Source organism: Watersipora subatra, chromosome 3 (genome assembly GCF_963576615.1).
Source record: "Watersipora subatra chromosome 3, tzWatSuba1.1, whole genome shotgun sequence".
NCBI lineage: Eukaryota > Metazoa > Bryozoa > Gymnolaemata > Cheilostomatida > Watersiporidae > Watersipora > Watersipora subatra.
The window spans coordinates 41,952,050-41,979,848 of record NC_088710.1 but is presented as its reverse complement, the minus strand read 5'-3'; the positions used below and the strand labels follow the sequence as shown (position 1 = coordinate 41,979,848).

The following is a 27,799-nucleotide window of genomic DNA, read 5'->3' as shown; positions in this document are numbered from 1 at the left end:
AAAGAAATTTTTTTGCTAAACTGTATAATAATTATCCCAAAGATCCCACCTCCTCTGTTCACCTGCAAGATTACAATCAAGGCTGTCACAACGGTAACTAAAAGATGACTACTACCTCTGCCTTGACTAAACGTCAACTGTAGACAGAACTGTGAGATGACCTCATCATTCTTTTACTAGAGTCATAAAGCTACACAAAAAATGATTTTAAGCTGTCGTTTAGCGATCGACGCCCTACCAAAATTTACAAATTATTTGTTAACCGGTGTTGCGTAGAGGGGAAGATAATTTTAAATCTATACAACTGCCAAAACTGTGATAAAACATTGAAGTGGTACAAATAGTATATTTTTCATAATAATAATAAAGGCAAGTTTATGAACAAGCGCGAAGCAACTAAGGAATATGAAATTAATTACAGTTGACATAGTTGAGAAGATTAAACACACCTCTTTCTCAGCATCCTCATCAGGTAGGATGGTGTCATCCTTGTCCTTCTTCCTCTTCCTGTCAGAAGGCGTCGGCACAAAATCAAGCATCTCAACAACATCTTCCAAGTAGTACTCTGCACGGGAAAACCATAGCAGACATACAGACAAGGAATGTCATATGACTGTGATTCCTACTCCTATAGACATTTCCCTCAGGTTAAAGAGCCCAAATCACAGAGAGAAAGCTTGATCCTATTCTAAATGCTTGTCTAATATTGATCAGCGCCTGAAACAAGATTTTTGATTGAACTGTTCTATTGCCTACATAGAGTTTAATGGAGAACTCGAGGAATATTTAAAAAGTTAAGCATAAAGAATGTTCTAGAACATAAATGAATACAAAACATAACTAGCCCCTCCACACAGACATCATCGGAAGACATCTAGCCAATCAATTAGAATATTAGAACAGCCAATACTAGAATACAGCTAGCCAATCAACAACAACATCAGCATAACGCTAGCCAATCAACACAAACATCAGCATACAGTTAGCTAATCAACACAGACATTAGCATACAGCTAGCTAATCAACACAAACATGAGCATACAGCTAGCCGATAAACCCAGACATCAGAATACAGCTAGACAACGGACACGAGTTAAAATGGAGCTTGCCAAGTAGAGAAAATATAAAGCACAAATATAAAGTTCTTTAAATCAAATAGAGTAAGAGACTGACCCAGATTAAATTTAGTACGAATTTCAACTATGAACATGTATGCACCAATATGGTAATGCATCTTGGGTAATCCTGTATCAACCTATCAAATTCTAGTAATAGAAGAGCTCCAATATATCTGCTCCAATATATTAGCTCTAATATATCAGCTCCAATATATCAGCTCCAATATATCAGCTTCAATATATCAGGTCCAATATATCAGCTCCAATATATCAGCTCCAATATATCAGCTCCAATATATCAGCTCCAATATATCAGCTCCAATATATCAGCTCCAATATATCAGCTCCAATATATCAGCTCCAATACATCAGCTCCAATATATCAGCTAGGTATGATAAAATAGATCTATCAGAGATTAAATAGAAAGTTCAAAATGCTAACTTTTCAGAATATCAAGTAGCCTCTAATAAATACTATCTGCTCACATTGTAACATTGTTAACATTTTGGAGAAAGCATGAATAAATAACAATAAAATGGTGAGAATTAGAGACATATATTTGCATACCCTGCACAGGAAACGTTCTGCCATGCAATTCTACAACCTCACAGGCTCCAAAGTACTCTTTAAAGAGAGTGATGTCTACCGTGGCCGACATGAGTATAATACGCAAATCTGGATATGACTGCATCATGTCTCGCAGCACAACCATCATAAAGTCTGTCTGTGAATAATTTGTACAATCAGTCAACATCGCATGATCTCGTAAGAGCAACTCACATATGCAAACAGCTTCAAGAATAATACACAACATTCTCTTATGTAAACAACACTAGGAGGTAGTAGGAGGGCTGTGACTTCCACATTCTCCGCCACAACATAAACGCATCAACCGCGTAGTTCATTTAATGACTCTCAAACAAGTTATGTACAGACGGTTCCCAACCTACGAACGCGTTACGTTCCGAACGATTGTTCGTAAGGTGAATTTGTTTGTAAGTTGCTTCAGTGCTATATTTTGTATTATAATTTATGTTTAAGGCCTATATAAGTATATTGAAGGTTTATATAAGTATGTTTAAGGCTTGTATAATTAACCTGTATTGGTTTGTACTGAAAAAAATATTTAATAAAATGGAAATAATACTTTGGTGGACGCCGGGCCTTGACACTGCACTTCTTATTTATTGTCCTTTCTATTATAATGTTGTTTTAATCGTTATGCTATCACTTATCGTTGTTGTCTTATTTTTTGTATGTGTTGTCCGTTTATTATATCGTTGTTTCACTCGTTATGCTATTGTTATATCTGATATACCGTCATAACACCATCACTTATCGTCACTTACATGTAGATTGTTGTCATACCAACGCGCTAGCGGTCCTATTCATTCACCTTGTTAGTCGGTGTTCTTACCGTTTGCCGTTAGCCGGAACGGTTGATATTATTGTATATAAATGAGTGCGCGCATTTAGTTGAGCAGAGCAAATAGCCGTATGCTCCTCGGCTGGTGAAATTTCCTTCGCTAATTAAAAGCTGAACGAAACTACATGCACTCTCTTATCTTTATTTATTAGTAGAGATCTTGCCAAGTAAAGGCCGGCAAATCTCTTTACAATACGTATGTAAAGTTCAAACAAAGTTCAAACAAATAATTCAAAAGTTAATCGAGTTACGAACAACGTACATGCGTTCGTATGTACCGTTGTTCGTAACTCGAATGTTCGTAAGTAGGGAACCGTCTGTAGTTCATTTAGTGACTCACACAAGTTATGTAGTTCATTTAGTGACTTATACATGTTATGTAGTTCATTTAGTGACTCACACAAGTTATGTAGTTCATTCAGTGACTCATACAAGTTATGTAGTTCATTTAGTAACTCATACATGTTATGCAGTTCATTTAGTGACTCATACATGTTATGTAGTTTATTTAGTGATTTATAGATGTTATGTAGTTTATTCAGTGACTCATACAAATTATGTAGTTGATTCAGTGACTCATACATGTTATGTAGTTCATTCAGTGACTCATACAAGTTATGTAGTTCATTTAGTGACTCATACAAATTATGTAGTTGATTCAGTGACTCATACAAGTTATGTAGTTCATTTAGTGATTTATACATGTTATGTAGTTCATTTAGTGATTTATACATGTTACGTAGTTCATTCAGTGACTCATACAAGTTATGTAGTTCATTTAGTGACTCATACAAATTATGCAGTTCATTCAGTGACTTATACATGTTATGTAGTTCATTTAGTGACTCATACATGTTATGTAGTTCATTTAGTAACTCATACATGTTATGTAGTTCATTCAGTGACTCATACATGTTATGTAGTTGATTCAGTGACTCATACATGTTATGTAGTTCATTTAGTGACTCATACATGTTATGTAGTTCATTTAGTGACCTATACAAGTTATGCAGTTCATTCAGTGACTTATACATGTTATGTAGTTCATTTAGTGACTCATACATGTTATGTAGTTCATTTAGTGACTCATAAATGTTATGTAGTTGATTCAGTGACTCATACAAATTATGCAGTTCATTCAGTGACTTATACATGTTATGTAGTTCATTTAGTGATTTATACATGTTATGTAGTTCATTTAGTGATTTATACATGTTATGTAGTTCATTTAGTGATTCATACAAGTTATGTAGTTTATTTAGTAACTCATACATGTTATGTAGTTCATTCACTGACTCATACATGTTATGTAGTTCATTCAGTGACTTATACATGTTATGTAGTTCATTTAGTGATTTATACAAGTTATGTAGTTTATTTAGTAACTCATACATGTTATGTAGTTCATTCACTGACTCATACATGTTATGTAGTTCATTCAGTGACTCATACATGTTATGTAGTTCATTTAGTGACTCATACATGTTATGTAGTTCATTTAGTGACCTATACAAGTTATGCAGTTCATTCAGTGACTTATACATGTTATGTAGTTCATTTAGTGACTCATACATGTTATGTAGTTCATTTAGTGACTCATACATGTTATGTAGTTGATTCAGTGACTCATACAAATTATGCAGTTCATTCACTGACTCATACATGTTATGTAGTTCATTTAGTAACTCATACATGTTATGTAGTTCATTCAGTGACTCATACATGTTATGTAGTTCATTTAGTGACTCATACATGTTATGTAGTTCATTTAGTAACTCATACATGTTATGTAGTTGATTCAGTGACTCATACAAATTATGCAGTTCATTCAGTGACTTATACATGTTATGTAGTTCATTTAGTGATTTATACATGTTATGTAGTTCATTTAGTGATTTATACAAGTTATGTAGTTTATTTAGTAACTCATACATGTTATGTAGTTCATTCACTGACTCATACATGTTATGTAGTTCATTCAGTGACTTATACATGTTATGTAGTTCATTTAGTGATTTATACAAGTTATGTAGTTTATTTAGTAACTCATACATGTTATGTAGTTCATTCACTGACTCATACATGTTATGTAGTTCATTCAGTGACTCATACATGTTATGTAGTTCATTTAGTAACTCATATAAGTTATGTAGTTCATTCAGTGACTTATACATGTTATGTAGTTCATTTAGTGACTTATACAAATTATGTAGTTCATTCAGTGACTTATACATGTTATGTAGTTCATTCAGTGACTCATACATGTTATGTAGTTCATTTAGTGACTTATACAAATTATGTAGTTCATTCAGTGACTCATACATGTTATGTAGTTCATTTAGTGACTCATACATGTTATGTAGTTTATTTAGTGACTCATACAAGTTATGTAGTTCATTCAGTGACTTATACATGTTATGTAGTTCATTTAGTGATTTAAACATGTTATGTAGTTCATTCAGTGACTTATACATGTTATGTAGTTCATTTAGTGACTCATACAAGTTATGTAGTTCATTTAGTGATTTATACATGTTATGTAGTTCATTCAGTGACTTATACATGTTATGTAGTTCATTTAGTGACTCATACAAGTTATGTAGTTCATTTAGTGATTTATACATGTTATGTAGTTCATTCAGTGACTTATACAAGTTATGTAGTTCATTTAGCAACTTATACATGTTATGTAGTTCATTTAGTGACCTATACAAGTTATGTAGTTTATTTCGCGACTAACACTAGTCAGGCTCAGGTTACCTCTTGACAAAAATGTACTGAATAAAAAATTAGTGAAATGTATGTTTTCTGATTCTTGTGTAATATTGTCCCAATAATCAAATTTAGCAGCAAATATTTGTCTATACAGCGACTTTAGTATGATCTAGAATCTCGCAGCCATTAGCATTTAAATGTTATTTATTTTTGAAGCGGCTTGCTAAAAAATACAAATTTTTTTATAAATTCTTTCCTTTTTATAAAAGCTTTCCTATGAAATCGCTGAAGCTTTGCTTTTAGCTTAACTTAGAGTACTTTTGTAAACAATGAACTGATTTGTTATTTCTAGGTACACAACAATAAAATTAATGAAATCAAGTCTAAGTTTTGCATAAGAGATCCAACAATAAAAAAAACATATGACAGCATCAAGTACTTTTGTTCAGCCAACTTACGTTGAGATCTCTCTCGTGAATTTCATCGCAGAAGACGTGAGACACACCCCTCATTCCATTGTCAAGTTTCCGCAGCAAGGTTCCTGTCAACAATGTATTGAGCTTACAATGTAAGCTTCTAGCTAATGGCTGTTACATACAATTGAAACTTTTTTATAAAAAAGTTAGACCACTCAAATATCTATATTAGCATGCTGGAAAGTCTCAAAAAGATATTTAAACAATGGATAAGAAACAAGCCAACTTCGTAGAGGTAATCTTCTCAAATAATTGACAGACACTCTGCAGTTGTAAACAAAAGTGAATATTAAAATTTCTTAGCATAGCTACCTTTAAAAAACCAAAGCAACTCAAGGTAAAAAAAATTGCTGCTGCATGTGCTGCATATGCGCTGCCCTTTCGAACGAGTGACACTTGGGTTCAGTGCCTACTGAGAGCAAAACGCCAGCGTTTTCAAAGTACGACACCACGAAATAACAGCTGAAAGCACAACCGCAAGGGAAGCAGAGGTAAGAGAGAGAATGAAGTGAAACCAAAGTGAGGAGGCAGCACTTACCTACTGTACAATACAAAATGCTGCCATAAGGTCGAGGAAAAATGGATTCAAATCTCACGCTGTATCCACAGCTAATGCCCAGCGGGTCACATCTTTCTTCAGCTACTCTCTCAGCAATAGATATAGCTGAAATCCTTCGTGGCTAAAAGCAACAATCACATATGATAACCAAGTATACTTTCAAGCCTAAACAAGTACAAAAGATGCTCACATTTAAACCTCTATAGCCCAATATATGCTGAAAACAATAAAGGTATCACTTGAAATGTCAGTCTACTAACCTGTGCTACTATAATACCACACTGACCAGTGTACTAACCTGTGCTACTATAATGCTACACTGACCAGTGTACTAACCTGTGCTACTATAATACCACACTGACCAGTGTACTAACCTGTGTCACTATAATACCACACTGACCAGTGTACTAACCTGTGTCACCATAATACTACACTGACCAGTGCACTAACCTGTGCCATTATAATTCCACACTGACCAGTGTACTAACCTGTGTCCCTATAATACCACACTGACCAGTGTACTAACCTGTGCTACTATAATACCACACTGACCAGTGTACTAACCTGTGCTACTATAATACCACACTGACCAGTGTACTAACCTGTGTCACCATAATACCACACTGACCAGTGTACTAGCCTGTGTCACCATAATACCACACTGACCAGTGTACTAACCTGTGCCACTATAATTCCACACTGGTCAGTATACTAACCTGTGTCACTATAATACCACACTGAGCTCCAGAGCCACTGTTGATATACTGATCAAGAACAAACTGTGGAATTTGTGTGGTTTTGCCGCAACCTGTTGCACCCCGTACAACTGTCACACGATTAGATGCTATTGTTCTACACAGCTGCTCTCTGAATGAGAAAACAGGAAGCTCTTGCCTTGTATCAAACATCTGCAAAATAGAAGCTATTTAATGCACGATTGCAACCAACAAGAAAGCATGCCCAAGCTTAAAGACTAAGCTCTAATAGCTTTACCTCCTTCCAAGAATCTGTAGAGACCTTGTAGTCGAAGTCTGCCTTGAGATCTCTGCTTATTTCTTCCAATGAACTCTAGATAACACAATATATTGGCTGACAGATAGCGACAGCATTGACATCATGGAGCATAAGTGATGGGTAATCATAGGAGCCCATACATCAGTGGTAATATTACATTACAACAGTTCCATATATCAGTGGTAATATCACATTACAGCAGCTCCATATATCAGTGGTAATATCACATTACAACAGTTCCATATATCAGTGGTAATATCACCTTACAACAGTTCCATATATCAGTGGTAATATCACATTACAACAGTTCCATATATCAGTGGTAATATCACATCACAACAGCTCCATATATCAGTGGTAATCTCACATTACAACAGCTCCTTATATCAGTAATAATATCACATTACAACAGCTCCATATATCAGTAATAATATCACGTTACAACAGTTCCATATATCAGTAATAATATCACATTACCACAGCTCCATATATCAGTGGTATTATCACATTACAACAGTTCCATATATCAGTGGTAATATCACATAACAACAGCTCCTTATATCAGTGGTAATATCACATTACAACAGTTCCATATATCAGTGGTAATCTCACATTACAACAGCTCCTTATATCAGTAATAATATCACATTACCACAGCTCCATATATCAGTGGTAATATCACATTACAACAGCTCCATATACAGTCAAACATGGATAACTCGGCCACGGATAGCTCGAAAACATGGTTAATTCGAACGGTTTCTTTGGTCCGTTCCCAGGTAATGATAAATTGCTATAGATAACTCGAATTCAACACTGTTAATTCGAACTGTTTTTTTGCCCAACGGCTACCGAAACGGTTGTTATCGCTTTAGAAAATCACTTTATTCAAAGCCATAGAGGTAAACCTCATCTTTCGTAATTCATAAGCGTTGTTATTACCACCATCGGCAAAATAATTTTGTCAACGACTTTTCTAAAGGTTTGGTCCAATTTGATTTATACTGCTATACGATGAATAGCACGGGCTTGCCGGGTCACGGGCGCAAGGATTTTCGCCACGCACATACAAAACAAAAACAGCATGTTGTTTTGTATGTGCGTGGCGAAAATCCTTGAGTGCGTGACCCGGCTAGCCCGTGACGAATAGTTTTCCGACGTTGATTCCGTGTTGAATCAACGTCGGAATGTTGAATGTTTAAAACGTCTTAAAATTGTTTTTATTAAACGTATACGTTGTCTTAGCTAAAAAACCTATTCATCGTTTGACCTAAACACAGAATACGTGTGTACATTCAATAAGTATCCATTCAAAAAGCGTGAGTGATATACAATGTACCGTTAAACCTCGTAAAACTTTTAATTGAACTGCCTCGGAGTGTTGCTCTTAACGAATCCCAGGTAAAGTAAGGGATTTTTCTTTGGTAACTTTTTCTTGAAGTTGCATAAACTTCAAGAAAAATCGGCAAAATTGATCGTGGGTAAAACGCTCAAAAAAAAAAGATGTCTTTTCTTTTGAGCATTTCAACAACGATCAAGTTTTGCCAATGTCAATCTAAAAAAACGTCCTGGCAATAAACTCACCTCAAACAACAAACCAATCTCAAGTGATAGAAAAATCTCTATACTTTTTGATAAAAACGTTTTAAACTTTACATTAGAAGCATTTAATTTGAAACAAGCCATTTGTGCTTTTGATTTATATTATAGTTTGCATATGTACATGTATCTACTAATAAATAAGTAAATACATGGACTTGTGACAGTGCTCTGATAACTTGAATGCTCTGATAATTCGAACACTTTTGCTCGGTCCCGTGAAGTTCGAGTTATCCATGTTTGACTGTATCAGTAATAATATCACATCACAACAGCTCCATATATCAGTGGTAATCTCACATTACAACAGCTCCATATATCAGTAATAATATCACATTACCACAGCTCCATATATCAGTGGTAATATCACATTACAACAGTTCCATATATCAGTGGTAATATCACATAACAACAGCTCCTTATATCAGTGGTAATATCACATAACAACAGCTATATTAATAGTAAACAGATAAAATCATTGACCCACCATAGCAAGTGGCCCATCATCAATGTTACAGGAGCTCCATGGGTTCCAGTTGGGCTGAGGAGGGGCCCAGGAAATTGTTCCAAATATATTCCTCTTGTTATCCGCTTTTGGCGTCTTCTCTACCGGAAGGAGCAAGGATGCTGGTGAGCCATCCGCATTCTAAGAAAGCAGCAAGCTACAACTTGAGCTTAAACGTATATATAACAATGCTATGCACAAATATTAGCAGTGCACAAAGAGTTGCCCCTTCTTACTAAATAGAAATTTAAGAGGCAAATGCAATGAGCTAGATTGGACAAACTGCATAATTTTGTTTAGATTAGGGGCATTTGTAGATTGTTTATATTTGATCATACTCTAATCCTCAATTACTGAATCAAAATGGTACACACAGGCATGTCTAACGATGCTCGGCTGCACATACGCATGCATACATATCTTTTTGAGATGGCACAAACAAGCAAACAATTACATGTAAGATGAACAATGTATGAAGTAGATATCTTAAGTTTCACTACACAAAGAGGCAGCAGCTACATGTACATGTACGTATCTTAAGTTTCACTACAAAGAGGCAGCAGCTACATGTACATGTACGTATCGCATTCATGATTCATACTGACAACTACAATAATTACTCATAACAGAGGCCTGAAGTAACAAGTAGATTGTATCTATCTATAGACACTCATCTATCAACTAGGATCTATCTATAGACACTCATCTATCAACTAGGACATATCTATAGACACTCAATGATCAACTAGGACATATCTATAGACACTCATTTATCAACTAGGACAAATCTATACACAATCATCTATCGACTAGGACTTATCTATAGAAACTCATCTATTACCTAGGAAATATCTATAGACACTCAACTATCAACTAGGACATACAGTGTATCTATAGACACTCACCTACCAACTAGGACATATCTATAGACATTGATCTATCAGCTAAGAGCTATCTATACACACTCATCAATCGACTAGGACTCATCTAGAGTAACTCACCGGTTTCATTGGATCAATATGAGCTGCCTCCAGGTAGTTTTGTATTTCTGAATCCAAAGCGGGTTCCAGCCCAATGTTATATGTTGGCACCTAACAAGCCCAATGTTATATGTTGGCACCTAACAAGCCCAATGTTACATGCTGGCACCTAACAAGCCCAATGTTATATGTTGGCACCTAACAAATTATCGTGGCACACTTGTGGCCATTCAGAAGATAAGGCAAAGAGTTAGTCACTCATTTTGCAATCGCAATTGTTTTGACAAACCAAACATATAAAGCATACTGAGGAAGTGCCAAGAGTGACAATATGCATAAATGAAAGCTGAAAACTTCAAATAATCAGTCGGTTGATAATTTCTAGATGATCTCAAGATAGACAGCAATTGCTAACATCGCTAGATGCAATTAAAAGTACTGCTAAATATCACATGGATCACCAGAGATCAACAGCAGAGATACCAAATTCGTGATAATGAACACTATGAGAACCAAAAAGACAACAAAAAAGATTTTAAATGTGTTAACCCTGAAGCTAACATCTTCAATTATTTTACATGTGTTAACCCTGAAGCTAACATCTTCAATTATTTTACATGTGTTAACCCCGAAGCTAACATCTTCAATTACTTTACATATGTTAACCCTGAAGCTAACATCTTCAATTATTTTACATATGTTAACCCTGAAGCTAACATCTTCAATTATTTTACATGTATTAACCCTGATGCTAACACCTTCAATTATTTTACATGTGTTAACCCTGAAGCTAACACCTTCAATTATTTTACATGTGTTAACCCTGAAGCTAACATCTTCAATTATTTTACATGTATTAACCCTGATGCTAACACCTTCAATTATTTTACATGTGTTAACCCTGAAGCTAACACCTTCAATTATTTTACATGTGTTAACCCTGAAGCTAACACCTTCCATTATTTTACATATGTTAACCCTGAAGCTAACATCTTCAATTATTTTACATGTGTTAACCCTGAAGCTAACACCTTCAATTATTTTACATATGTTAACCCTGAAGCTAACATCTTCAATTATTTTACATGTATTAACCCTGAAGCTAACATCTTCAATTATTTTAGACTTACAGCACTGATTACATGAACACCAGCTATTACGCTGTTGGCAGTGAATAAAACAACTTGATCATTCTCTGTGCAGAGATTGGCAGTAAAGGTACAGCCAGACGTATGGATTTTTTTGTTAGTTCTGACCGAAATCACGAAAAACACATAATTATTCGGCTGAAATTCACAGAATTGTCAGAGCTGTGCATGCACACCGAAATCATTGACGAAATGCTTTTAATTGGCTAAACAAATTATCAGCGAGCACGATTCTATCAGTAATTGGTTTATATAGTCCAAGACATGTATTATGACACACATTAAAAGTACCAGTGCAATTCAACATAGTACATATGATGCAACTGCTTAGATTGCGATATTGTTGGGTTTTTATCATTCGGACACCATGGCTACGAATCGTTTCTTTTTTAATAACTAGAAATTCGATTGTCATACAGCCCACGACCAAAGTGATAATGGAAAAAGAAATGGTACTGCTGGTTGAGAAATGCAATATTAGCAGTCAAATGGCACTGCAGTGCAATAGGAGAACTGCAATGGTAGCTGTAATATACTGGGTGTTATTATGTACAACAAACAGCAATAATGAAAGGAAAAGATTATATGTTTATATCTCTCCCTGCAATAGGAGAAATGCAATATTAGAAATAAAATGGCAAGCTGCTGTGTAATCCACGACCAAACGAGCGGAGCAAATGTTTGAGAGTTTTTAAGATAAATGCATATGCATACAACTTACGAAAATTATTCATCAACAACGTCGCAAACCCTTGTATCGAAATCTCATCAACAACTTTAACCATTCTTTTGTAGAGTCGTTTAAGTATAATAACGATACAAAACACATATTGACCTATTTAAATATATTACCAAGTCTTTGAACAGTGTCGACAGTATCTTAAAACTTACCCATCTGATCGGATTATACATAAATAGACAAAATAATTCGGCCCAAAATCGCTTGAAAAACTTGGTTTAATAATAGTTAAAGGTGTGGTTGCGTCAAAAAATTTGATCTAATGAAATTAAGACCCATAAAAGGCTAAAACATCAGCTACAATTTGATGCCATTTTTGTCTCTGTAGACCAACCCTGTCCAGAGATATATGCAATAATATACAGCCCCGCCCCATAGATAGGCGACGGACATAATGTGGGAGGGGCTTTTGAGAGGCTGTATATCGTTAGTGTGGATTGCGGCAGACCTGTGCTGATACAAAGACCTTATTCTACACAGTTTGCTTGACAGAATTACTGTAGACCGGTAGAATTAGTAGTCGGTACTCAAATGTTTACACGGCATTTGGAGAAAGTGAGTAAGACAAATTTTCAATTTTTGTTATTTGAGGCCTTTGAAACATTCATAATAATGTATCTGTAGCGGGGTTTAAAATTTTATTCTAACCAATATGAGCAAATACAAAATAAAATATATGCCAATAGAGCCGTGTAGGACTAGACTTTTATCGCAAATAGCCGATGTGAATACGAGATATATAGACAGGTTGTATCACGCGTGACATCATTTTGGGCAAGTCCAGGCATGATTTTATGGCCTAAGCGTTTTTACCGCGAGCAGATTGTTTCGATTTTAATCTTCAAATATCTTGTCAATGAGATCGCCTAACACAACAAACAACATATCAACTGATAGAGAATAAAATGCTTTCTTTTAAGATCAACTCAAATTTGACGCAACCACATCTTTAAGACAGCCCTCCGATACGCCAATAAAGCCGTGCAACAGATAGAACTATTTAGCAGTGCGCGTTTCACGAGCAAAACGTGCTCATTTCACCAGTCTATGGCATTGTTTACATGTAATCGAATTTATCCGAAGGTTTCTGTAATAAACGTAGACCGTTTGAGGCGTAGACCAATTTACAGGTACGAAATTGTGGTACACAGTTTATCAGCCTATATTTTTTTGTCTTTTTACCGAAGGTTTCATTAAATTATTTAAAACATTAGCTGAAATTCTTTACAACTTATGTACAAGCTAGGGCCATATTACAATGCCCCTTTATGACGAGAACATTTTTTTATTTTGCTCGTTTGCAGAAAACTTCCAGACGCGTGAACGCTCATACTTGCTTTCTGTTAAAGATTGCTATCAAAACCATTCTACATTCAACACAACCAACTTTTAAACTGTGTATAGTACACAGTAGCTTGCCATTTTACTTCTAATTTTGCATTTCAGAGTTATAATAGACGTATTTCCTTATTGCTGTTGTTAAATTACATACATTACAGTAGGTTAGGCCTACAGCTTTAATTAATATTTATTTTATTATTGTAAAACATAGGTTTGAGATAGTAGTAGATTAGGTGTGTTTTTTTGTGTGATTAAGTGTTATTTATCGTTGTAAAACATAGCTTTGAGATAGTAGTAGATTAGGTGTGTTTTTTTGTGTGATTAAGTGTTATTTATCGTTGTAAAACATAGCTTTGAGATAGTAGTAGATTAGGTGTGATTTTTTGTGTGATTAGGTGCGATTTATTGTTATAAAACATAGGTTTAGGTAGTAGTAGATTAAGTGTGATTTTTTGTGTGATTTATTGTTGTGAAACATACTTTTTGACAACTACTTTTTCAACAACCAGCACTGCCATTTCTTTTTTCCATTGTCACTTATTCCATTATCAGGTCGTGGGCTGTATGACAGGGGAATTTCTAGTATACATATATATATATATATATATACTAGCTGTACTAATCGGCGTTGCCAGGGTAATAAAAAAGTCTGGACAGAAAACTGATTTCTATTTATCATATAACAACATTTACCATTCTAACTTTCAAACTACGTATCATGAGAGAAGTGTTTTGTGTAGTTGAAATAAATGAAGTGAAAAATGAAAACAACTGTGAAGGTTTTAAAACTTTGTCAAACAACTGTACCTTTCAAGCTGTTAGCCTGGCACATTGCCAATGGAAAATACCAGTAAGATAGCTAATAAGCGCTAGGCTTCTAATGACGGTACTCCATGACATTGCGTCAGCATTGTTGTCCAGCTGCAGTTATTCTAATAATAACTATAGCCGGAATGCAGACAGACATACGACATACACACGAACATATTTTGAGAAATTTATATAATAATATAAAATATATATAATATGTTATATACATATATAGCTGGGGGCTGTATATCATTGGTCATAGCAACCGATATCAAGAAGTTGTGATATTTATCTAGATTTCTGTATTTATATCTACTAAAGATTAATGCTGAATTTAAAAATCTAAACAGATTTTAGCTGGTTGTCATAGAAATAGATGTATATCTATAAGAAAATGTAGGCCTATTACTTAATTTTGCATATATTAAAAATGGCTTGGCAGTACCGCAATATTGAGCACAGCCGTAGTACCATCAACAAAATCTTTAGAAAAGTAATAACAGTAACATACTGCACACCATCGGTCACTATATACTTCGATCTTGAAAATTCGAATGATTACTCTTATAACTAAATCCTATAAAATCGAATAATTATTCTTACAATTAAATATTGTAATAATCTTATAGGTAATATTGTAAGAATCATTAGAAAAATATCATCGTCATTTCCTTTACTTTCACTGCTTTGGACATCAGTTGGAATACCAAAGTACTCGTTATAAGTGTCCAAAATGTCAGAGTCTCGTAGAATCGGCAAAAAAGAAACGATAACTTTTCAGTACTTTTACGTTAATTACAGAAACCTTCGGCAATAAGACAGTGCTATAGACTGGTGAAATGTGCACGTTTTTCTCGTGAAATGCGCACGACTTAGTAGTTCTACTATTTGTCGCACGGCCTTATTTGTGTTTCGATGGCCGGTCTTAATTTTGATTAGAAAAAGCTTGTCAAATTTTTATCGCGATGTTTGGCCAAGTTAATCTGTTTATTATGTATAATCCGATCAGATGGGTTAGTTTTAGGATATTGCGGAAATTTTTCAAAGGCTTGGTAACATATTTAAATATTTTTATATGTGTTTTGTATCATTATTATACTTAAACGACTCTACCCAAAAATGGTTAAATTTGTTGATGAGCTTTCGGTACAAAGGTTTGGTAACGGCCGTTACCGGATAATTTTTCGGGAGTTGTGTGCACATATGCATTCATCATAAATCTCCCAATCAATCGCTTAGCTCGTGTTGGGTCGTGGGATAACAATTTTTATTTTGTAGCAAAAGTTCCATTGTAGAAAGACTTACCATCTTTAGTGCAATCAAGTCAGTTGCATCGTATTTACTATGACAAATCGTGTTAGAGTTTTTCTTGAGTGTCGCGTTATGTACCTTGGACTATATAAATTGCGACAGCTGCTAGAATCACACTCGCTAATAATTTGTTTAGCCAATTAAAAGCATTTTGTCGTGAATTTTGGTGTGCATGCACAGCTCTGACAATTCTGTGAATTTCGGCTGAATAATTCTGTTTTTCGTTCATTTTGCGAGTGCGGTTAGAATCAATGAAAAAATCGGCACATTTGGCCGTACCTTAACTCTCACATCAGGGATATCTAAAGCTCAACTCTAACCTGGTCGCTGACTTTTTTCTTTTTTTGCCCGGTGAAGGCTTCGATAACCTTGAGATGGTAGAGTTGTCTGACCAGTGAAAGAGCGCAATTCTTTGAAGATTGCAGCTTATTTGATCCTGATTCATTACCACTAATATCTGTTACAGAAGATAGCATCATTGGCCGTAGTAATTACGGAGAAGGTGACACTATTACAGCAACATCTGAAGCAACAGATAAAATTTATCCATAAGTAAACCTTACAAATGCTAATTTTAAAGTTGCAAGCAAAACTTACTTCTATTGAGTTTCTTGTCAAAGAATGTCATCGAGGCAATAAAGCTCCTAAAATATGGAGAAATCATACTTGGAAGGCAGGATGAGGATTACATAAAAACAAAACAGAACTTAGGAAGTATTAATTGATAACATACTATCTCACCCAAACTGATCAGCGAGCGCAAAGAATTTGAAACGCGACACATTTCATAAGAAATTCACATAGCCACAATATCTAGCTGCTATGAAGCTCCTTCTGTAGTATGCTATCCTATACGCATATACACTTTGGAAATATAACTTAAAAATGTGATTCTATGCTATTGGTTCCCAACTGACGGGATGAACTCTAGCAAACTAGTCAGAGGGGCCAAACCATGTCCATAATCAGGCTCTCTCCAGATTTTATACTAGCTGACATCAAACACTACTGCTTGTATACTAGCTGACATCAAACACTACTGCTTGTATACTAGCTGACATCAAACGCTACTGCTTGTATACTAGCTGACATCAAACACTACTGCTTTTATACTAGCTGACATCAAACACGACTGCTTGTATACTAGCTGACATCAAACACTACTGCTTGTATACTAGCTGACATCAAACATTACTGCTTGTATACTAGCTGACATCAAACATGACTGCTTGTATACTAGCTGACATCAAACACTACTGCTTGTATATTAGCTGACATCAAACACTACTGATTGTATACTAGCTGACATCAAACACTACTGCTTGTATACTAGCTGACATCAAACACTACTGCTTTTATACTAGCTGACATCAAACACTACTGCTTGTATATTAGCTGACATCAAACACGACTGCTTGCAACTACCGCACTTCGGCATGTGCACGTACATGCGGTAAAGAGTAGGTCCTTTACTCAATAATAAAAATGCAGATCGCTCACCTTCAATCCAGTCGCAATCCAGAATGATCCGGAAGCTACACAAGGTAGAAGGCCATGGTGCTTTTTCTATCCAGTTGAGCAATTGCGTGTCTCACTTTATGATGCATGACACAGCTGATGATACCAGCAAAGCTGGGAAGTGGAAGCAGCCACTGAATAATAGAATTACCATGATTAATAGAGTGTGTTCACTCTATTAATCATGTTTAGTGGCCTTTGGAGCAGACATATCTCAGAGCAGTCATACCAAACAGCAGTGGCTGCTTCCCTTCCTGGATTTATGATGATACGTCGCACCATGGCCTTCCACAGAAAAAGACGAATAGAGGACTTGTTACACCAAAGTCGCGATGCACAAAAGCTTTATAAATTATAACTGTTCTGACCAACCACCTACATTTACTCTTTCATCAGTACTTTAGATTCAAGATCAACCAAACATAATTTGCCATCAAAGTGATCGAACACACTATATCATCAAAAACCTAAAGAAAAAATGCCCTGCAAGTAACCAAGAGCAGTACAGCCACAACATTCCAATTAATATATATTATCAAATGGCGTCTGCTATAAGCACTCGTATAACCCATACCCATAAACTTGGAGTTATCCCCTACATACTGCTTTCAACGATATGTAACCAACACAGCAATTACCCTATTGATGACACAAATACTATAAAACGTTTTGAGCATCAGCTGAACACTCGCCTTGTAAGGCAAACGTGTCCAGTGTTCGTAGCCTACAAACATTAAAATATTCACTAAGATATTGGGCTACGGGCATTAATGCATTATCAACTGTCAACAGGTCCTACCCAATTTGGCTAACACGCATTTTTCTGCATCTAACCAGGACAAGAACTACCATAATTCTCCTGAAATTGTGAAAGGAACACGATTGGGATTCAGGCGCCGTACGTGTCCCGATCTCATACCCCAAAAGCATCCTAAACCGCGTCAACCGCCAGTCTTCATTGCCAGTATTCTGATGGAAAACCAAAATATTTCACGTTTCCAGGTTGTGAACATCGGGAGGCTTCAAAGAGTGCATAATCAGTCTCATTGAACATTCAATAAAAAGATTGTCTTAATTCTTGATAACGTAAAAATGTATTTTCACTTAATTTAGCTAATGAACGCAAGCTGAGCTGTCTGAGCTAGAGTCCATAAAGTTGGTTTATAACGCCTTATATAGCATATGGTATGCTAGGCAGATGTCTCCTACGACGCTAAGTAAAAACATGCAATAGCCTTTTCTCTAACTTTTAATAGAAAGCATGTTTATTCATGGTATTTACCGATACGAGTCTATCAGTCGAGTCTATCTCTTCTCTAAATCTAATGAGCGCTACTAAAACTAGTATAAACTAGTTTGTGCAATAACAATAAGCTAGGTTTCTAAACTTGAGCTCACATATGGACAATTCATAGAAGCACCACTATGAAAATTTGACTACAAAAATAAATCGTTGAACTTTATCGAGAATATTTAAGAACTATATTCAATACTATAATACTTTAAACATAAGCATTATATTTAAAAGTGACGCAAACATTCCATAAAAAGATTTACCAAAAAATTTGATCTATGAATTTCAGTAATTTCGTGTAAACTCTCAATAATGTCTGTTCATCGATGTTTAAATAGCCAGTTTTATTCGTCCTGTGAACAGCACCGTTCATTTACCTTTCTTGCAATCATTTGGTCTGCATATATATATTAATATACCATAAAACCTACCATTGAGCGCTACCTCTAATAGACCGCCATTTTGAAATTCATTGTTTGGTCTTTCGGAACCCATAATAAAAAGCTATCAGTAGAAAACTCTCGTCAAATTGGTATTGATAATGAATAGATTACATCAATATCGATTAATTCTTTCGTTGTTGTTGTAGTTGCCAAGGTTTTAGTGACGAGTGTGCCAAAGAACATCGATTGTCAGAATCATCATAACTGCACTTTAATGTAGTCACTAAAGTTTAAACCTGATTCTTGTTTTCAGATTCATCTATTGAGTGGACAACCTGATCTGAAAACTTGAAAAGCGTTTTGATGAGCGATTGATGAGACTACTCTTTAGGAACAACTTACAACTTGTACAAGCAAAAGGAGCCACCATTGTTATAGCATATTCAACTCCATTTTCTAAATTTCAAAATTTTCAGCTTTTCTCAAAGCATCGAAAACAACACGAGTAAAATAAGTAATGATTATCTCGTACTGATGCGTTTTACTCATAGCCTTTTGTTTGATACTTCAACGTATATAAAAACCGTTCGAATAAATGCAGGCCCCAGCTACATTAATGTCAACCTGCTCGCGAAGAGTGCAAAATATAGAGGACGTAAGTAAACGTCGAGTGCCGCGGCACTCAATTAGAGGATTTACGATATGTTGAAAGTCTGCAATTGAAATCAGTAGGTGGAGAATGAATGAGAGTGCAAGTGTAACCTGTTGTGTTCAGGGCCAATCATTTTATATTGATAATCAGTCTTTATACGGAATGTCTGGATGTACTGATGCAGCCGCCCTTTGGCATTCTCAACAGTCCAGCCTCCATGAATGTCAGCATTCATGTCAGCATCTTCAGCCTGTACAATGCAAGTATATATCATCAACCAGCATGAATAGTCCTAACTACTTGTCAGACGATAACTTTATATATATGGTGATTGTATTACTACCTGAATACAAATAACCAATCCCACTGCCATTGCCTGCACCATTACCTTGACTACGCCTGAGAGATCATATTGATATTGCAATTTTACTAATTTATAAAAAGAGATTAGCATTTTGATCAGTGATTTCCAGAAAATTGATGACATGATACCCTTGACATACTAATTAACCAATCGCAAATAACCAAACGAAGATTAGTCATCAAACTTAACAACTGCTGAATAGACTTTTATGACAATTTGCGGTAAATTTGGTAAATATTCTACTATTTAAGAAAACCTATCAAAACAGGAATTATATCAGTGAAGAAAACAATAATGAAGTTTCTTACGTCTTCCCATTTCTTCTTATCAATCACTCTGTCCATGTACTCCTGCATTGGAGCTTTACCAGCCGGTACATCCACAACTTCTTTCTTTACTATCATATGTGGTGGAACAATACCAGATGGTAATGAAGAGGACCCTCCGGCTGACGAGGGACCAGGCATTGGCACGGATGAGTTGTTTTCAATCATTGTCTGCAAACAGTGCTCTATGAGCTTAACTGCAAAACCCAAGCAGTGACAACTTCATATCAATGCATCTAATCTAATCTCACTACCGTGATTGGTGGGCTGCCTACAGCGCTTTATTTTAAAGGTCTTTATTTTACAGAAAACTGTACATTCATTTCCCAATTCTCAGGCTTGCAGCTAGAAAAATCCATGACGTTTTCACCAAGCAATTGTTGAAATTATGGATTTTAATGAACCTTCATGCGAGTTTAGCAATTAGCAACATAATGACGGCGCGATGCAAAGAATTAATTAAAGTTGTACAAAATTAAGACTAAAAGGTAAAAGGAATTTAAGAGTAAAACCTCACCTGAGTTTTGCCCATAGCAGGTAAGTCTTCGGCCTTCATCTGACCTTGCCTAACAAGAAACTGACAGAAATCTCTCGCAGCGTTTGATTGTGCATCTTTCTTGTTAGTAGAGTTGCCCATGCCAGTATAGGGGAAGCCTTCCACCTCTAGCTAATAATCATTATCAAACAGCTATACATCAAGATAGGAACTAGCTATTATAAAATGTTTTTTATGAATACTTGTAGTATTATAATAATAGTATTGCAACATTAAGAAATAAACTTTTATCAGTGAGTAATTTGACAGTAAGCAAAAATCACTGGCATGACAGTAAATTGATTCTATTATCAGCATCGATTGGAGCAACTAAACAAATACAGTGAAACTCGGATAACTCAAACTTCAAGGGACCGAGCAAAAGTGTTCGAATTATCAGAGCGTTCAAGTTATCAGAGCACTGTCACAAGTCCATGTATTTACTTATTTATTAGTAGATACATGTACATATACAAACTATAATATAAATCAAAAGCGCAAATGGCTTGTTTCAAATTAAATGCTTCTAATGTAAAGTTTAAAGCGTTTTTATCAAAAAGTATAGAGATTTTTCTATCACTTGAGATTGGTTTGTTGTTTGAGGTGATGTTATTGCCAGGACGTTTTTTGGATTGACATTGGCAAAACTTGATCGTTGCTGAAATGCTCAAAAGAAAAGACATCTTTTTCTTTTGAGTGTTTTACCCACGATCAATTTTGCCGATTTTTCTTGAAGTTTATGCAAAGATTACCTTACTTTACTTGGGATTCGTTAAGAGCAACACTCCGAGGCAGTTCAATTAAAAGTTTCACGAGGTTTTACGATACATTGTATATCACTCACGCTTTTTGAATGGATACTTTTTGAATGTACACACGTATTCTGTGTTTAGGTCAAACGATGAATAGTTCTTTTAGCTAAGACAACGTATACGTTTAATTACAACAATTTTTAAGACGTTTTAAACATTCAACATTCCGACGTTGATTCAACACGGAATCAACGTCGGAAAACTATTTTTCACGGGCTAGCCGGGTCACGCACTCAAGGATTTTCGCCACGCAAATACAAAACAAAAACAACATGCTGTTTTTGTTTTGTATGTGCGTGGCGAAAATCCTTGCGCGCGTGACCCGGCTAGCCTGTGCTATTAATCGTATAGCAGTATAAATCAAATTTCACCAAACCTTTAGAAAAGTCGTTGACAAAAATATTTTGCCGATGGAGGTAATAACGACGCTTATGAATTACGAAAAGTTGAGGTTTACCTCTATGGCTTGGAATAAAGTGATTTTCTAAAGCGATAGCAACCGTTTCGGTAGCCGTTGGGCAAAAACCAGTTCGAATTAACAGTGTTGAGTTCGAGTTATATAGAGCCATTTATCATTGCGTGGGAATGGACCAAGCAAATCCATTCGAGTTAACCATGTGTTCGCTATATCCGAGGGCGAGTTATCCATGTTTCACTGTATTCCAATTCTAGAAAATTCTAGAAAATTAATTCAGGCACACTGTAACTCGCTCCTCACCAACCTTGCACATAAAGCGCAATCGTTGTTTAGTTCCAGAGGGCTCTACTTCATAAACGGGTGTGAGTTTGCGCTTGCCAAGCCAGGCATATAAGAAAGCTTTAATATCCTCCGACATCTTGTTCCACTTAGACTAGATATTCTATAAGTCATTAACAAATACAGGATTCACATTAAATAGGTGTTAAACATTAACATAAATTGTGAGTTCTAAAAAGGCTTTATTATGCATAAATATAGCGATAAGACCCAGCTTGATATCCAAATAGAACACATGATGGGCAAACTCCACAGCGAAAATGAGTGCAGATGTTTAATCCCATGCATTATTCCCATCTCAAATATCCCAAACTATATATATATAGTAAAGGAGCATTAGATAAGCCAAAGGCTCTAACAAATATCCATAGGACAAGGGTAATGCCTGAGCATTTGGCAATACTAGCTATTCTGTTGACTCTCAGTCAACCTGTGAGACTAACAACATCACAGTATGACCTAGCACGGCACATGCAGGCTATTTGGGACTTGGACACCAACAGATACCAAATTGGTCTACAGCTACAACTTAACCTTCAAGGAAAAGCTTCACTATATAACGATGTGGATAAAGCATCAGGAAAGTACGAACATGATTTTAGGAAATCCATCAAATTTACATGATTAAACATTGATTATTCAGTTTTAACCCTGAGTTAAACAAACTGAAAGCAATTTGTATTGATGCTTGATGTTTAACTAGTTAATCCTTTTTGATTCTAGGTTGTTTCAGGTGGTGCCAAATCTGACAAAGAAATCAACATACAAAAAGTTTATCAACTTGTTGAACAACTATGATCCGCTCATTCACAAAACAGACAGGGCGAGTGCCACAGAAAGGGAAGAGCAAAATAATTTTATCAACTCAGTATTAGGAACACCGGTGTGGCAAGAAACTAGAAAGTTTTTAATAAAACATGGTAAACAGAATGATTTTGATATTAGGGTTCTGAAAAACCACAAACAATTTCATTACATATAATACAGTGATTAAGCTCAATTTAAGATGAATAAAAAGTCTAAAACAATAAAAAAGCAGTTGATTTCAACTGTGCTTTTACACAACATAACTTTGTTATATAAGTAAAAGGGATTGCTGGGCAGGTTTCAAATTATTATACAGGTGGCTGGCATACATTTTTTTATTCATAGAACTCATTGAAATACATGCAAAAAATATAGATTTCTCTCAGTTGGACTAGATGAGTGTAAATTCAATATTTTGTTGCAGTGACAGAAGACTGAATGCATAAGTGCTCTTTTTCGTTTGTTGCCTGTTTACCTGAATTCTAAACGTTTTGAAATGTCTTGTGCCGACTTGCTCAAAAAAGAAATATTTAATCACATCTTTTATAATGACAAAAACCAATTGACAATTCTGCTACCTTTTTCTCAGCACTAGCTCAATGTTGTACATAGTACAGATGATTAGAGAGACCACACAAGTCAAGCTGAATGAATATTGTTTTTTAATCAACCGATACAGCCCTGATTGGCATTACAGGCCTAGTGCAGTCTAATATGGCACTAGCCCATGAGCTCCAGCGAATATGGTTCACAGAATACTCAAGAACAGGACAGATAACTGGGTCATCGGGATTTGAGCATGTGTTTGTGGGAGAAATCGATACATCTAAGCAACAGATTTCTGGTCTGCACAACTGGGTTAGAGTTTACATGCTAGAGGCTTCCCGGAGTGTAAACTATCAAGGATACATAAAGACTAATACAAAGGTATGGAAAGTGTCTTTATAAAATATTGCTCGTAAACTAGATATACTATCAGTTTGATGTACCAGGCATAGAAACTGTTGTTTATATCAATGCAAAGCTAGGATCTTAATGCATACATTATAATGAAACCAATTAGTCATTTGGAACCAAATATATGATTGTGTTTTACTATTTGATATAGCACTATTTATTTATCTAGTAGTATACAGCAATATAGCTACAATCTATGTTCTGTATACCCAATTATTCAAACTAGTGAGCTTGAAAGGCACAAAATGAAAAATGCAACGACTCCTTCAATTGGTAATGCACCTAGGAGCAACTCTTTGAAACAGTAACACGCCACAAAATGCTTTCTTTGTAACACAGCTGGTTTGAGTCATCAAGTAATAAAAGCATTCCTCCCTTCAGTAAATTAGGATGGTACTCCAAGTGATTTGTTTTAGAACAATCTTTATGAGATCAAACTGAGACAAGGAAATAACAAAAAGAGTGGAAACTCCATGTTCATTGGAACAAGTCCCGAGTATGAACTGGCTGTATACACCGTATGTTTCTTCGCTCGACCAAATCAAAAGTGCAGTTTTGGGATGAATGGAAACCTGGTCACAATCCAAGTCTATGTGAACTATGATAAATCGTTGGGGTCTGCTTACCCTATCATTTAATTGGAATGCAAGGATTTTGTGCAGCGATTTTGGAAGGAAGATATTCTGAGGTTTTGATTAGCACCTAAGATGTCCAATAAATATATTGCCATCATAAGTGTTTTATCAGTACACTACAAAAAAAAACAATATAGCTGCAAAACTAGATGATTACCTCAAAGTGATATGTGGGTAAGTGTACTAATGGCCTGAAGATTACCTCAAAGTGATATGTGGGTAAGTGTACTAATGGCCTGAAGATTACCTCAAAATGATATGTGGGTAAGTGTACTAATGGCCTGAAGATTACCGGAAATTCTGGCGTACAAGTGGACTGGTGTACAAGTTGGGGTTTATAGTTTGGTTTAAAATCCTGGTTTTAACATGTAGCTGCCAATCAAGTCATAAATACATGCTGTACATATTAAAAATTAGTAACAAAATAGTATATTAACCTTAGTAACTATAGTTACCTACAGAAACTTTAGCGTATTTGGTCATTACGATCTGCCATAAAATGTAAGATTACTGTGTACAGCACGTACCGCATGGAGTTCTTACATCTAGCCAGGTGTATAACATAAACTTTGAATTTAACTTAATTGAATTTAGCTTGGTAAACACACACAAAAGCTAAGTTTTAGTATGTATTTTACTAAACTTTAATTTTGTTGTCTTAATTAATTGTCCTACAAATCACGAAGAATCCTGAACTGAGAGTAGGAAACAGCATCTATCACAAGTTTGTTTGATTGTTTTATTTTACATTAAATCATAATATAACAAGATAATAGAAAAAGTAAGGTGCAATGAGGGCACATATGCGCAGTAGCATGGCGATTCGAAACACCGAGCCGAGTTAACAGATGAAATTATTAATGAAGAAAACATTGTTGTCTAAGGATAGAAATGAGAAAAAAGCTATTCCAGATAATCCAGCAAGTACTGCTTCAAAGCAATCAACCATCATGACTATCAATTTCCTTAGAAAAATTGACATAAAATTCCATGCTGATGACACACGATAGGCAACCCGTCTATGGCCACCAGTAGAGGAGGAGGAGGGTGGAAGAGGTGATGAAAATAAGAAATGACGAGTGTTGTAATGTGTTGACAAGTTGGTTTGAAATTTAAATTGTGTGAAGGCTAAAAGACATATTCTTAGCTGGTATTGTTGTTGTATTAGCAAAACACGAGATCTTTTAAACAAAGGAATCGATGGAAAATAAGAGTTTTTATAATATATTATTCTAAGCAATCGCTTCTGGATGACCAAAATTTTGTTTAAGTAGCTCATTAGAGCATTTCCTCATGATTCCAAGCAATGAACTATTTTACTGTTAATTAGAGTATTATATAAAAGCAAAAAAGGAATTACTGGTAAGATCACTAAGGCCTGGTAAATAAGTTCCAAGTTTTGTCGCGTTGTTTTCTCAATAGTTCTGTGTCTTGACCAGTTTAGTGTACTATCTATTGCAACGCCTAAAAATTCTATGCTATCCGTCGTTTGTATGTTCAGTCCATTTATGGAACTGCTTTTGGTTAATCGAAATTTATTTTGTGGATTTTGAATAGCTATGAAATTAGTCTTGTCAACATTCAATGTTAGTTTGTTTTGGTTCCACCAATTTTTTATCACGTCTAATTTTTTGTTTATTATATCTACATCTTTATTCAAGATTTTAGCGGTATAAAACAAATTAGTATCACCAACAAACAAAATAGTTTTAAATTTATCAATACTCTTTACAAGATCATTTATATATAACAAAAGTAGTGTTGTCCAAGGATGGATCCTTGGGGTACTCCGCATTTAATTGCTAAAGGTTGGGATATTTTCTGAGTTATTATAACACCTTGAAAACGATTTAACAAATAACTTCAAATTAACTCTAAATTCAAATGGGAAAAATATATTTGCTTAAGCTTATTAATCAAAATAGAGTGATCTATTGTATCAAAAGCCTTTGAGAAATCAATGAATATACCTAAAACCGATGGACTATTGTTTAAAGCTGCAAGCGTATTGTTTGTAAATTCTATCAATGCTTCACGAGTTCCTTTCCCTTTATGAAATTCAAATTGAGATTCTGAAATAATGGTTTCTTTAACTCATTCGCACCCGACTAATTTCTAGACGATTAGCCCCAAATACCGCTAATTTCTAGACGATTAGCCCCAGATACCGCTAATTTTTAGACGATTAGCCCCAGATGCCGCTAATTTCTAGACGGTTAACCCAGATACCGCTAATTTCTAGACGATTAGCCCCAAATACCGCTAATTTTTCGGAAAATTGCTGTCATTCAAATTACTACTACAGGAGACAGACTTGAGATTCATTACTCATTCAAATTTCACAAGAACCAAACAAGTCTTTTCTTTCAAATTCTATTCCATTCATATAAACAACTCATATCCCTTTTATGTATATCCGTGCCTCAAAGAAGGTAATTTCAGGAAACTTTTAATTTTGAAAAAATTGTCATTTGAAGAAACAAAGTTATATTTGCACCATAAAAATTGCAAAATATACGAAGTTTGACTGAAATTACTTATTTATTACATACAATACATAGTTATGAATATTATTAATACATATGCAGTTAGTCATGAACATGAAAATCGTTTAACTCTAACTCGAACTTTTTCTTACGAGTATCCTTTAAACAAAAGCATAGCAAATCTATATGCCAATATAACTAAAATAAAACGTTATGAAAATGTTTCAAATAATAAAAAATATGTTCAATAACTCTGTTCTTGACTTTTCAGACTTCGTAGACAGCTTTAAGAATCAATATGATCCTATCGAAACTGAAAGATAACGTTAGTCTGACTACGGCTGGCAGCCTGAAGAGTGCATTTTTATTCGAGCATAACAATTCAAATTGGCAAAATTAAAAGTTAATAAAAACTTTGAAACATAAAAAATGTTTTAATTTGATTTATGCACTCTTTCAATGTTTTACTACATCTGAATCTGCATATTTACTTCTGGAGTTGAAAAAAATTATCGCGAACGATAAAATTTC

General features: G+C 35.1%; 2 protein-coding genes across 3 annotated transcripts in view; one reads left to right on the top strand and one right to left on the bottom strand.

Moving 5' to 3' along the window:
• Positions 1-27,799, bottom strand: part of LOC137391341 (ATP-dependent RNA helicase A-like) — a 62,095-nt gene that overhangs the window by 29,896 nt on the left and 4,400 nt on the right. Inside the window, exons 2-15 of one of the 2 annotated variants that reach the window (XM_068077784.1) lie at positions 22,349-22,486; positions 20,797-20,946; positions 20,262-20,450; positions 19,700-19,839; positions 16,340-16,386; positions 16,063-16,199; positions 10,415-10,504; positions 9,396-9,554; positions 7,289-7,363; positions 7,012-7,203; positions 6,275-6,416; positions 5,719-5,801; positions 1,687-1,843; positions 450-565 (exon numbers count right to left, since the gene is read on the bottom strand). In XM_068077784.1, coding sequence (XP_067933885.1) covers positions 450-565; positions 1,687-1,843; positions 5,719-5,801; positions 6,275-6,416; positions 7,012-7,203; positions 7,289-7,363; positions 9,396-9,554; positions 10,415-10,504; positions 16,063-16,199; positions 16,340-16,386; positions 19,700-19,839; positions 20,262-20,450; positions 20,797-20,946; positions 22,349-22,462 — 1,791 coding nt within the window. In that variant the 5' untranslated portion in view covers positions 22,463-22,486. Of the gene's footprint in view, positions 1-449; positions 566-1,686; positions 1,844-5,718; positions 5,802-6,274; positions 6,417-7,011; positions 7,204-7,288; positions 7,364-9,395; positions 9,555-10,414; positions 10,505-16,062; positions 16,200-16,339; positions 16,387-17,242; positions 17,264-19,699; positions 19,840-20,261; positions 20,451-20,796; positions 20,947-22,348; positions 22,487-27,799 lie in introns of those variants that run through there. The other variant, XM_068077785.1, reaches the window with a different exon arrangement.
• Positions 22,765-24,785, top strand: LOC137390603 (uridylate-specific endoribonuclease D-like). The gene is made up of 4 exons (XM_068076930.1): positions 22,765-22,967; positions 23,107-23,303; positions 23,888-24,117; positions 24,564-24,785. Exons 1-4 carry the CDS (start codon positions 22,765-22,767, stop codon positions 24,783-24,785), a joined length of 852 nt encoding a protein of 283 aa, XP_067933031.1.